Source organism: Desmodus rotundus, chromosome 10 (assembly GCF_022682495.2).
Source record: "Desmodus rotundus isolate HL8 chromosome 10, HLdesRot8A.1, whole genome shotgun sequence".
In the NCBI taxonomy this organism is placed as follows: Eukaryota; Metazoa; Chordata; class Mammalia; order Chiroptera; family Phyllostomidae; genus Desmodus; species Desmodus rotundus.
This window is the reverse complement of record NC_071396.1, coordinates 67,096,693-67,109,426: the sequence shown is the minus strand read 5'-3', so window position 1 is coordinate 67,109,426 and position 12,734 is coordinate 67,096,693. Positions and strand designations below refer to the sequence as shown.

The following is a 12,734-nucleotide window of genomic DNA, read 5'->3' as shown; positions in this document are numbered from 1 at the left end:
CATCTAATGAAGGAGTTGGAAAGTGTCTGAGCCACTCCGTCATTTCATGGGTCACATTGGGAAGACTATCTGCACAAAGATGGACTCGGGGTATTTTATATCTTGTGAGTAAGTAACAAGCTGTTAAGTACACAATAGATGCACCTCTCTTCAAACTAGAAATGTAGTGATTGATGGGTCCAATGTTTACTTGCCTCCTCCATGACCTTAGATTTAAGTCACAAAAATCTTCAGCCTATACATCAGGAGAATGGCATACACGTGCCAAGGGACAGGGGCAGAAATGGCAGGTGCAGCTTCCTGGGAGGTGGTATATAAGGTTCTATACAGGGAGTAGACACAGCAATATCAGGAAGTGCAGCCTTTTGGGGAGGATAAGAGTGCGGAGCCAGAAGCACAAGGAGGAGTGATGGAGGTTTGTATTGTGGAAAGAAAGGAGGCTTGGACAGTGAGGAAGAAGAAAGAAATTACACAAGAACCAATTGGTAATTGGTCAAGAGAAATGGGAGGTGACTGAAGAGACCCCTCACCTGGGCCACCGTTGCTCAATAGCCAAGCCTCAGCCAAGGAACAACCATTAATAAATATCTTTCAATGCACCTTGTTTGAGTTCTAGTGCTTTGCTATTTATAAAATTCCTGAGTGTGAATTAAGTCCATGAATTCTCAGAATAACCCTGACAAGTGTTATTGAAATCAGCATGTAGATAAAGATGAAGACACTGAAGTTCACCGTGGCTAAGTGACTTGCCCCAAATCACAGTCAGTTAAAAAGGCAGAGGCAAATCTCAAATTTCAATATTGAGCTCCAAATCCAGTAGCCTGTGATGTCAAGACGCTACAGCACAGCTGGGTCCTGGTCCCAGCCTCTACCTGAATATTTGTCTAATGCCACGTACAGCATGTGACGCTCCATGCCTTCAAAGTTGTATTCCTCTCATTTCCTTGCACTTCCGCTTTTCTTATAAATTATAAAGACTTATACTGTACTTTTAAGCCCCAAATATTTATGATCATCAAATAGAATTTTGGCATTTTCTAAAATATGGATTAAAATAAATTTTAAATTTCAACTTTCTATACCTGCTAGTATGTATAGCACAGGTATTTCATAATACATATTTTTTCACTTTTTTTATCCCAGTCCATTAGAAAGAGTTTTTAATTTTCAGATTTTCCAACAGCTAAGAAAGGAGAGGCTAACCATGTTCAGTGACAGGAAGTACAACTGCTTAAAACTCTTAACTTCTCTCTCACTTTAGGAAGTCAGGCCCCCCCCAAAATGGATTGACAGAATAAAAAATTATTAGAAACAAGAAAAGGACATGTTACCTATAGAGGCTTATTTCATTCGTAAACATACCATTTCCCTGGGATATCTGCCAGTTGTTAGCAGGAAGAGAAATGTTTTCCATGTTTTAAAATTTCACTCTTGAGTATTACGGAGATAAATAGCTAAATGAGGAAAAAAGTAACATTCTTAATGGCAGTAGTTTAAAAGGGGTAGAAAGAGCTCAAATGCAGATATGTTTGATAACATGAGAAAATCCAACTGTAAGTGAAAAATTCAATATTTCTACAGGAGCTCTTTCAGAAAGAGAACCCTGTTGCGTCCACACTGGAAAGGAGAGCTGAGTCCATCTATAAAATTGGGAGAACTGCATGTGATTTGTTTGCAAGGCCAGAGGTTTTCCAGTTGCAGACACAGAAAGGAAATGACATCTCTGTCCTGTTTTGCTCCAGGACCGATGCAGGAGACCATCTACGACTTCTGGAGGATGGTGTGGCACGAAAACACCGCGAGCATAGTGATGGTGACCAACCTCGTGGAAGTGGGGAGGGTGAGTAAGACACTCCCTGTCTGTTCTGTGCTTGGCTGTAATACGAAGCAAGGCAAGAGCAAGCTTTCAAGTAGTATTTTGTGTACTCCAGAAAACATTAATTACTACAGCTCTTCCTACTGCTTGCTGCACTTTCTTATAAATTATCAGTAAACATTGTCTGAATTGCTTTCATTTGTTGCGATAGCAACAGACAGGAAAGGCATTCAAGATTTAAAAGCAGTTGTCAACTGGCTGTATTGAGCAAATAAAAATACCTCTAAGCGTGAATGCTGTTTGTCGGGTGTCAAAACTCAATGGGTGCTACATTACACATAACTACATTCCCTAATTCAGGACAACGGACCTGGAAACAATGGTTTGCACCAGTGGGTTCAATCCTTAGGTTAGAATTCCAGCATCCCTTGCTTAGATTTCACTTCCCTGTGCCTCCACTTTCCAGCCTGCAAAATGGAAATGGGGCAGATCACATCTGCCCCAAGGTATCAACTGTTGATGAGTGCTGTTTTGTTTAACCAGGACACTAAGTAGTTCTTATCCCGGGACTGGCATGCTGTAGGATTATTTCCAAAGTGAAATTTAACAATGAGAAAATGCACAGAGGGCAATTCCTTTGTTTTATAGTAGGGTCAGCTCCGTGGTTCTGCCCAACTCAAAAACCCATTACTTCTTAGAGAAGTTGATGTGAGATTTACCCTCAGCAAAGGCAGCCTAGAGATCAGCTTAGAATCGACATATTGGGGCAGATACCATAAAGGTATCATTTCTTAAGAATCTCAATCAGCCTTAAAAAAAGAAGAGAATCTTGCCATTTATGACAATATGGATGAACCTGGAGGACATTATTCTAAATGGAAAAACCAGCCACAGAAGGACAAATACTACATGATTCCACTTACATGAGTCACCTAGAGTATCAGGCTCATAGAAGCAGAGGACACAACAGTGGTTCCAAGGGCTGGGAAGAGGGGACGTTTGGAGTTGCTGTTCAGTGGGAGAGACTGTCTTGGAACTGTGGAGTGCTAAGAATTAGAACTGAGACTGCCACATAAAACCTAAACCTGCACAGAAAGGGCAGACAGGGTGCAGGAGGGAATGCGGAAAAAGGAAGGCAGCTGGGCACCAGATCAAGGAAATAACAAGGAGGCAAACCTTTCTTCACTTAGGATATGAGTGAGAAAGCACTTCCACTAACTAATGGGCCAAAGTAAAACACCCTAACATAAATCAGAAAATATTTAGAACCACGAATAATAAAGTACCATATAGTAAACTTGTAGGATGCAAATAAAGTGGTACCTAAAAGGATATATATATATATTCTTAGATGTTATTGTTAGAAGACTAAGCATCTAATTCAAGAAAGCACATGAAGAAGAGAGTAAAGAAGGAAAAGAGGAAATAAACAGAAGAGCATAAATTATTAAATAAAAGCAAAGAAAAAATAATAAAAATCGACAAAATCAAACAGGCTTTGTGAAAACACTGATAAAGTAAACAAACATCTGTCAATCAGAAGAGAAAGAAAACCAAAAACTAACAATATTATGAACAGGGTAAAGATTTGTTATCGTAATGGATAATATGAATAACTAACAATAAATTTGAAAATTTAGATACATTAGGCAATTTTCTTGACAAATATGATTTTCCAAAACTGACTCAAAAAGAAACAGAAATTCTGAATAGATAAAAATTATTTTAAAAGTGAATTATGGTTAAAAATCAACCCACAGAAAAACACCAGTCCCAAATGTATTTACATGTATGTTCTACTAAATATTCAAGGAGTGAATAATTCAAATCTTATAAAAATTATTCTAAGAGAAGAGAGAAAGACTGCTCCCCCATATTTTAAGAGGCTAGTACAACCTTAATATCAAAACCAGACAAGGACATAAGAAAGGGCACCACAAATTGGGAAGCGATAACTAGGACAACAGGTGAAGACAGAGAGCCTGGATGTTGAGAACAGACATACGTGGGAAAATGTGTGAGTACTGGTAAAGCATGAGCTTTTCAATCAATTTGGTTATCCATGTGGCCAAAAAAAAAGCCATCCCCACAGACCACCCAAGAACGAATACTAGATTAAAACCAAAATATAACCAAGCTCTAAAGCTTTTAGGAAAAAAATATGAGGGGAAAATATTTATGAATTTTCTAAGAATACATCGAAGATACCAAAGTATTAATGTACACTTGAAACCTGTATAATCTTATTAACTAATGTCACCCCCGTAAATTTAATAAAAAGGAAAAAAGAAAAGGATGGGAAAATATGACTGTATTAAAATATAAAATTTTCTCTATGATAAAGGATTTAAATAAAGTGACAAGAGAGGTGATTCTATGAGACCATTATGTAATGTATAGAAACTTACAAAGCAATATTTTATGTACTTAAAGTGTAAAAACCACGTCTTTCAATTCTCTCTCTGCTGGGAGATGACGAGACAGGGCGGCCAGCCTGGAGCCTGGGGCAGCCGGCGCTCCCTGTGTGACCAGCCTACCAGGTTGCCGAGCCTCTTCACCACCGACCTGTCACGTCAGCACCTGCTTTATGAAGTGCTTGTAAAAATTAAAGATTTCCATATATCAGGTGGTTAGAATAGTTCCTGCCCCATTCTGAAGACTTAATAAATATAGGTATTAACGTAACCCTTATCTTCCCCCCAACAAACCTGAGACCCACAGTGGTGTTGACAATTCTTCCATCCCAATCCAAATCCACCTTCTTTTGCTATGAAAGCAGTAAAAATTACCAACTCCCCAGAAAGCAAGCTCCTTTAAGGAGAGAGACGGGCTTATGAATTTTTGGTCTCTCCCTCTTAGCACTCAGCAAATGCCCAAGGAAATGAATGAATGAGAATTCATCCCACTTCGTGTCAGAGAGCATAAGCTAGGTTTACTATGAAATAGCTAGGCTTAATATTTTGTCTGTTTTCATGTACTTGGCTTTCTTCCCCTCATAGGTATTATTAATTCTGAACCCGTCACTCATTTCACAAATACTTGTTGACTGCCCACGTACGATAAGGAGAAAAAGATACCCGGAGCCTGCTCTCTCAGTACTGCGCTTTCAGAAAAACTGTGTTCCTCGAAAGTTAGTCACCAACTCAAAATGATATATATTTGCGTAAGAGCTCACTTAAAATAATCCCAGGGTAAATTATTTTGTAAAGTAAAAAGTCATTTAAAATAACTACCACTGGATTAAAAACAACAACAACATATTTTTGTTCCTTAGTTGAAATGCCAAAGTGTACATGCTCCAGAATCAGTGTCTTAGGAGGGAAACTATTTTTATATGATAAGCCTTTTTTCTTTCAGGAAAGATGAGGACAGCATAGTAGTCTGGCCTAGACTACTTGGCTAAAAAGTAAAAAGCAGATTGTGCAATAAAACAAATAAAAAACAAACACTTCCACACTAAACCTCACTGTCTCTCGCACACAGCACACCCTGCAGAGAGCCAGGTTTCATTCCGAGTTCCCTGGGTTTAGAAACATCAAAAATACAAAGGCCATGCAGTGGCGGTCTCTATTCCTCCCACTTGGCCCTGGCCCATACAGGGTGGTCACTATTGAGTTTTGGATGGAAACTATTCCTTCCGACAATAACCATGGAGACTCCAGCTAAAATTGTGCAGTGAATGGCAGAGGGTGACTAGGTTTCATGTTTACCGATGAATGGATGCCCATAGGCTTAAAGTAACTCAGAAATTTTAGGTGATTTTTTTTTAATCCCTCTAAATCCTTACCAGGTTTGTGGGGACAATAGTAAACTCTGAAGAGTCCTCACCGTGTTACCATCAGCCCCTTGGATGGGCCTGTCTTCAATTAGTAATGAATTTAATGGCATCTGTCCTTGAAACGTCTGGTGTGATTTGGGGGGTTTCACAACAGGTCACATTCCCTCCAGGACAAGGTGTTGACCTTATTCCAGGCTGTTTCCCATTATTAATGCTGCACATTTGTCTAGAGATGACTTCCCCATTTTCCATGCTTAAAAACGGCAACAACAAACCACCGAAAACATCGAAATGACATGGTTTTTCAGGGCAACAACTACCTACTTACATGTTTACTGCACATGGTGTGTCCTTCATGAATTAGGCATGAGCGAGCTGGATGCTGGTTTGTTTACACAGACTTGCTGCCGATTCATTAAGTCAGTGCTGGGAACCGCTTCCCCTGATTTTTGCCCCGAAGCACTCTGCATCAGGCGGCTGTAATTGCCAGGGTTGGAGCCACTGGGAGCCCTTCCCTGCTGCAGCACCTGGTGCAAAAGACACAGACGTTGCACTTCCCTCCAGCGGGGTCCCCGGTACATCTGCCAAGACCTGTCATTATCTAAGACTTCCTTGTCACCGCTGAGCACCCCCTTTCAGCCGAGTGTTCTGGGAAGGGACCCTTGTCAGTTTTCCTGGCACCTGCCCGACGGCGGCACACCTGGCATTTAAATCGCTCTGGAATGTGTTGTGACTGTTTTCCCTCTTTAACGAACCCACCCGAGGGACATTTAACTTTACATCCAGTCGCCCGTTCCCCAGGCATTCCCATTTACACCGTTTGTGTGGAGATTCACAAACTCTGTTCTGTTGCTGAACTAATCCATCTGCCGAAAGTCTTATAACAAAATCAGTGGGACTCCCAAAGGAGATTTTGCACCGGTAATTTAAACTAATGATACCTAAACATATTTAGTCAGTTTTATGAAGACCTCATTAGAATATGACTGTGTATTAAAAATCCAAATGAGACCTCATAGTCATGCAGAAAAATTATTGTGGAGTTGCTCTGAATAGTCCTTATAACAGGTGAGAAAGGGTTGGGGAGCTAAAAGAAGCAGGGACCCAAAGGCTCACCTCTATCAATGCGGAGGATGGGAGGGAGCCACCTAAGTGGGTGCTCTGAAGATTACTGCCCACCCAAAGGGGTCGACCTGTAATTACTTCCACAACATTTGTCATACAACTAATGGAAGAAAAGTTTAAGTCCAACACTAGACCTCAGAATTAACTTTCTAATTCACACACAAGGGAAGTATATTCAGATTCCAGTGCCCCTTTCACACGCCACAAAGAACGTCTGCTTTTCTGCAGACACCACTGGATGCAGGACCAGTGGAAGAAGCAAGAAGCAGCAAGCAGCCCCTTTATGAAATGGGGAGGTACTGCTTAATTCTAAGAACAATGTAGGCAGTGCCTAACGGTACAAAACAATAATGATATATGCTGCAAAATCTCTCGAGTTCTTCCAAGATACCAAGCCCATCTATGAATGGGAAGACGAATTCTTCTCATAGGCATTGCTGAAATTCTTCTTTCTTGATCTTTTTTAATGAACTGGGTATTTAAGATGTATATTTTGTGACCTGCGTAATTATAATCCTAACTTCAGTTAATTTATATTTGTTCAACAAACATTCCTCTCCATTTCAATCTACTGTCAGCCATTTCAATGAGCATATTAAGGTAGCTGACCCAAGCCTCACCTCCCTCCGTAACCCCCTCCCAGGCCCTGCCACCCTTCAGGTCACCTCCCCCCAGCATTTCACCCAGGAAACAAGGTGCTCACCATGCTGTCATAGGCAGGAGAGGGTCCCTCTACAGAGCCCTCCACAGCAGCCGGCTCTTCCAGAAGAGATGACCTTTGAGGTTCTCCCTGCCCAAAGATCTCAGTTTCCCTGTGTAAAAAGTTAGAAAATCAACCAAAGAGCCTGATTTGGCTTGCTCACTAATTAACTCAAAGTAGGCTTTCTGATACCTTTTTAGCGCAATATATCCAACATTTAATGATACACTTACTATATACCTGGCACAGAAATATAAAGATATTTATAATTCACTTGCCCTTAAAGAACATGGACTGTGGGAATGGGTAACCATTAAACAGTTAACTAGAGTGCCTGTAGCTCAGAATGCTGGCAGCACTAGGGAAGAGACCAGCTCTGCTTGAGGGACTCTCAGAGGACCTCACAGCGAATGTGGTGAGGAGCTGGACCTTAAAAAGAGAAAGCTTTAAATGGCAAGAATGCGACCATAATCACTTTAGGGAAAAAACAAAACAGAGCAAGGAGAGTAAATAGCAAGACAGGGAAAGAGCGAGTGGCCGCGCCAGTGACAAGACTCCTTGTGGGAGTCTTCCTTAGAGTAAGCAAAGGTAGATGCAGGGAGTGGATGGTGTGTGTGTTTCTTCTAACAGAAGGCATTGAGCTGGTAAATCATATTTTCTAATTAGTGTTGCTAAAAGTCAGTTCCAGTGGCCACTAAAGAAAGGTTTATAAAAGTTACAGAGGGCATGGAGACAAGTTAGGTTAGAGCAAGACTCTAGGTGAGAGATGGTATGGGCTAGACTTGTACAGTAACCCTGGGAGCTTATGGGGCTACATAATTTGGGTGTTATTGCAAGATGCTGATAAGGGGAAAGAACTTGAACATGAACCAAGGTTTCTACCACTGTGACTTGGATTGATGTAAAGGCTATTAACCAAGAATGAATATCCTTTCCCACACACCCCACCTCTTCCAAAAAGAAGAGCAGGCATCAGAAAAAGGCAGTATGATTCATTTTTGACATGCTGAGTATGAGATGGTGAATGAACAATAATGTGCAGCTTTCCAAAAGGCTTGGGGAGGATAATGAGCTGAAGACATAAAAACAAACTATGAAATGTGAGATTATCCCTTTGTTTACTGAGCACCTACTGTGTGCTAGGCTTTAGACTAGACGGGGGATAGCAAGATGAAAACACCTGGCACATTCTAAGGCATAGAAAGACAGGCAAACAAACATGCATAATACCAGTGACAATCACAGCAGCAGGAGCATGGAGAGAGGACTGAAGGCAGAGCACTGGAGAATCTCCTGGGCTGGCCAAAAAGTTCATTTGGTTTTTTCCATAAGGTGGCTCTAGTAGCACTTAATTGTCTTTAACTTCATTCAAAACAATTTCATTACATTGTATTGTGACAGCTGTCATATCAGCATGTGTTTAAAAAAAACTTATCAAAATTGGTGAATTTTTGTATAGTCATTTTAATATTGAAGATCAAAGAAAATATGCAACATTTTCACCGTGTTGTGCTTTATTATTCAAGAGAGGTAAAAATGCAACTGAAACACAAAAAAAATTTGTTCAGTATATGAAGAAGGTGCTGTGACTGATCGAACGTGTCAAAAGTGTTTTGCAAAGTTTCACACTGGAGACTTTTCACTGGGTGGTGCTCCGCAGTCAGGTAGACCAGTTGAAGTTGATAGCAATCGAATAGAGACGTTAATTGAGAACGATCAGTGTTATGCCACACAGGAGACAGCTGACATGCTCAGAATATCCAAATCATAAATTTATTAGTGAAAATGAAAAATATATCTTTTATAGAAAAAACCATACAGATTTTTGGCCAACCCAACGTATCTAGGGGCAGGTAAGGGCACAGCTAGGAATGGAGTGTGAAAAAGAAGAGCACAAGAAATAGGCTGAGGCACCAGAATCATGAGGAGCCAGAGTCTCCACGGGAAATAGAAGGGAAGCAGTGTGACAACAGCTGCATGGAGGCTGGTACACGGGACTCAAGAGAGAAAGGTAGGGAAAATACACTGCGTGCCTACTCTATGCTGGGCATTCTGATAAATGGTTGAACAAACCGTATTTCTCTTATCACAGCTACCCAATAAGATACATAGAAAGATTCCTATTTTCAAAAATTAAGAAAGCAAGGTTCAGTCAGTGAGGTTAAATAATTGGGCCAAGGGCACAGAGCAAGAGTTTAAATCTTGGTCTGGCTAGTTCCAAAGCCCATGCTCTCTCCACAGTTCCACAGTGCCTCCCTGTTAACAACTGAGAGGCCCTTCGGTACATACAAGGTCTCAGTGATGTGATGGAACAACAAACCCGAGGGCAATGGAGTAGTGGGTGTGTGTGTGGTAGAGACAATAGTGAACTTGTCCTTGGAGAAGTGAGTCAAAGGAAGGAGATGCAGCAGCCCCGGAAGGGAGCAGGGTCAAAGATGTGGTTATAGAGGTTGATGTGTTCACGTGCGCGCGCATGTGTGTGTGTGTGTGCATTGTTAGGCAGACGTGAGCGTAATTGAGAATCTGAAAAGAAGGTGCGGTTGAAAGAAGAGATTGAAAGTACAGAAGAGAAGGGGGAAGGTAACAGAAGAGCATCACAGCTAAGGCAGGAGGACATTCCTTCAGTTAAGGAACATGCTACACAGGACAGTGCACAAGTCAGTGAGTGTGGTACAAAGGTCTGGGGCACAGAGGTAAATTAAGCATATCTCTGTCCACAGGAATGGAGAATCAAGCCAGGTGATTAAATTCTATGATAAATAGAACTTACCATGTTTTGTAGAGTGCTATGGATTCGTGAAAGAAGGGAGTTGAGGTTGGAGGCGTTTGTCCATGAATGGGTCCCAGAGAAAGTGGGGCATGGGCTCAGCATGGAGAAACAAATAGGATTTAACCAGCAAAGAAGGGAGGAAAGGGTGTTTGTTCCAGGCAGAGGCAACCACAGGACCCACAGTGAAAGGGCAGTTATATTCAGAACGGACATGGAGAGAGGAGGAAGTGTGGTGAAATGGCGGCTTTGTCGCAGAGGGCTAGACAGGCACGTGAGGAACTGGGCTTCGTCTTGTAGCAGAGAGGCCCTGAAGGACCGAGTGGAGGACTGACGTGGAAAAGGGACGCAGGGGAGATGCTGCAGAGAGACGGTCCGTAATCTAATGGCAGATCTAATCTAATCTTAACAGTCATTGGATTTTGCAGGGAAAATGTCATTGGTAAGCTTTTGCCTGAGTAGTTTGAGAGGAATGACCTATCCAGGTTCTTTGACTGGGTGCAACAGAAATCGACTCAGGCTAGTTTAAGCCAAGGGAGATTTATTAGAAGGAAATTAGGAGCTCGGAGTGTTGGTGTGAAAAATAAGGCTTGAAAACAGACTGGGGAAAAGGCACAGAGTGCCAGGGAGCGGAGGGGCCTCACGGCCAGACAGTCTGGTCCTGGTGCTGGCACTGGCGCTGAGTGCCGAGTGCCAACAATTTCCAAGCCTTTTCACTGTGCTCAGGATTCGAAGAATAAGGACAGAGCATCTGACTCCCCCAGCTTGGTTCATGAGCTCACCCCTTGCTATCCAGAGCCCCTACTTGACAAGCCACACACCATGGAGAAAAAGTAATTCCCCGAAAGGAAGTCAAGGATATATTATATTAGGAAGGATGAATGGATGAAGTGATGTTGAGTGACCAAAAAACAACATACATTCTCTATAAATGGTGAGGACTGAAGGCACTCTGTAGGGTCAAGGCAAGAGCAGAAAACACAGATGTATAGACTGACATTAAACTTATCAGAAGCTTAGAGGGGAAAGGAATAAACAGGAGTATTTGCAATCTAAGGCTATTTTAAAGGTGGAAGACCTTCAAAAATTGTATGTGTTATGGAAAGAATCAGGAGCAAGGGAGAGATTACAACATTAGAAAGCAGACTGCTGAGGGAGCATGCTTCCCAGGGAGGCAGCAGAGGAGGGATCCAGAGTGCAAGTCTGCAGCTTAGCCTTGTGAGGGACATCCTTCCTGAGCCTGGAGAACAGAGACAGATGAGGGTTAAGTAAATGTCACCACACCACGCACAACAAATATGGACTGGCTCCCTCTCCTATAACCCCAGTTTTCCTGGTGAAGATAAAAGCAGGTCAGGGCTGAGACTTGGGGGAATGGCGCTAGCTGGGAGGTGTCAGGGACACAGGTGAAGGGGTTAGCCCGGAGCAGGAGCTGGCCTGCTCCTCTCTCGGAGAGAAGATAAGACTAGGGAAAGGGGCAGGCAACACTCAGTCGATGGCAGCAGGACCTAGGTGCTTGGGGATCCTGGGACCACCAGTACCAGAGTCCTCACAGAACTGACTGATGAGGACAAGTAACCACAACTAGGGCTGAGTGTGGTGTCTAAATGAACTCTCACCTCTCAGCCTTCATTTACACATCCCTGGAATGAAGTGAAATTGGATGAATGAAACCCAAAATTCCATGTTTTTATGAAGAATTTTTCTATTCATTGTTTCCATTTTGGCTCAGAGATCCCTTTAAATCACAGACGCATCTGCGGCCCAGACGTGCCACCAGGCACATGGCCGCTGGACCCTCCTGGCTCTCACTGTGTCTGCTCCGAACACCAGCCCTAGGAAAGGAGTACAGAGTCTGGATTTTCAAAAGGGAATGAGTCAGGAAAAGGACATGCGTGCCCCCTCCTGAGGAGAGAGCCGTCCATTTTTATTTCTTCTGTGCTATTTTGAAGAAAATCTAGAGGAGAATATTGCAGTGTGTGATTAGGTACCAATGGGATGAATTCGTTCAGCATGCTATCTATATTCAATTTATACAGACTGTAAAAGATGCTCAGTCTATAATTTACAGACCTTCCTTTGAAAATGAGCTAATCTGACTACAGTAAATTATGATTTTGAGAAAATATCTTCTCTTCAAAATTTCTCAAAATTGCGCATAACAACTTACTGGTTTAGCAACTGGCACAATCAAGCAATCTTACCTTCCAAGCACATTCTGTTTCTGAAAGCAATGATCAGCAGCGGTGCCACAGCTGTTTCCTCCCTGCACGGGGAGGGGCCTTGGGGAGGACACGGCTCCTTTGCAGAACTCCTGCAGGCGTTCAATAAAGATGTCTGTGCACACCCATCATGTCCCTGTAACTGCACGTGGGACTTTTGCTTCTAGAAGAAGATCTGCTGTGCACAGAAATAGTTCTTTTACCACCACCCCCCAAAAAATCAAGGGAGAGTCTTCATTATCACTTACTGTCCCTCAATCCAGTTTGGATAGCAAATCTAATTGAAAGGTAAACTGTGGTGAAAAGGACATGCAAAAACAGGTACA

The 12,734-nt window shown here is 42.2% G+C and overlaps 1 protein-coding gene across 2 annotated transcripts in view; it reads left to right on the top strand.

The window, feature by feature from the left end:
• PTPRM (protein tyrosine phosphatase receptor type M) overlaps positions 1 to 12,734 on the top strand; it is a 788,021-nt gene that overhangs the window by 727,504 nt on the left and 47,783 nt on the right. For both annotated transcript variants that reach the window (XM_045187759.2, XM_024580360.4), the window contains one exon: positions 1,743 to 1,840. In XM_045187759.2, the coding sequence (XP_045043694.1) occupies positions 1,743 to 1,840 (98 nt within the window). The remainder of the gene's footprint in view (positions 1 to 1,742; positions 1,841 to 12,734) is intronic.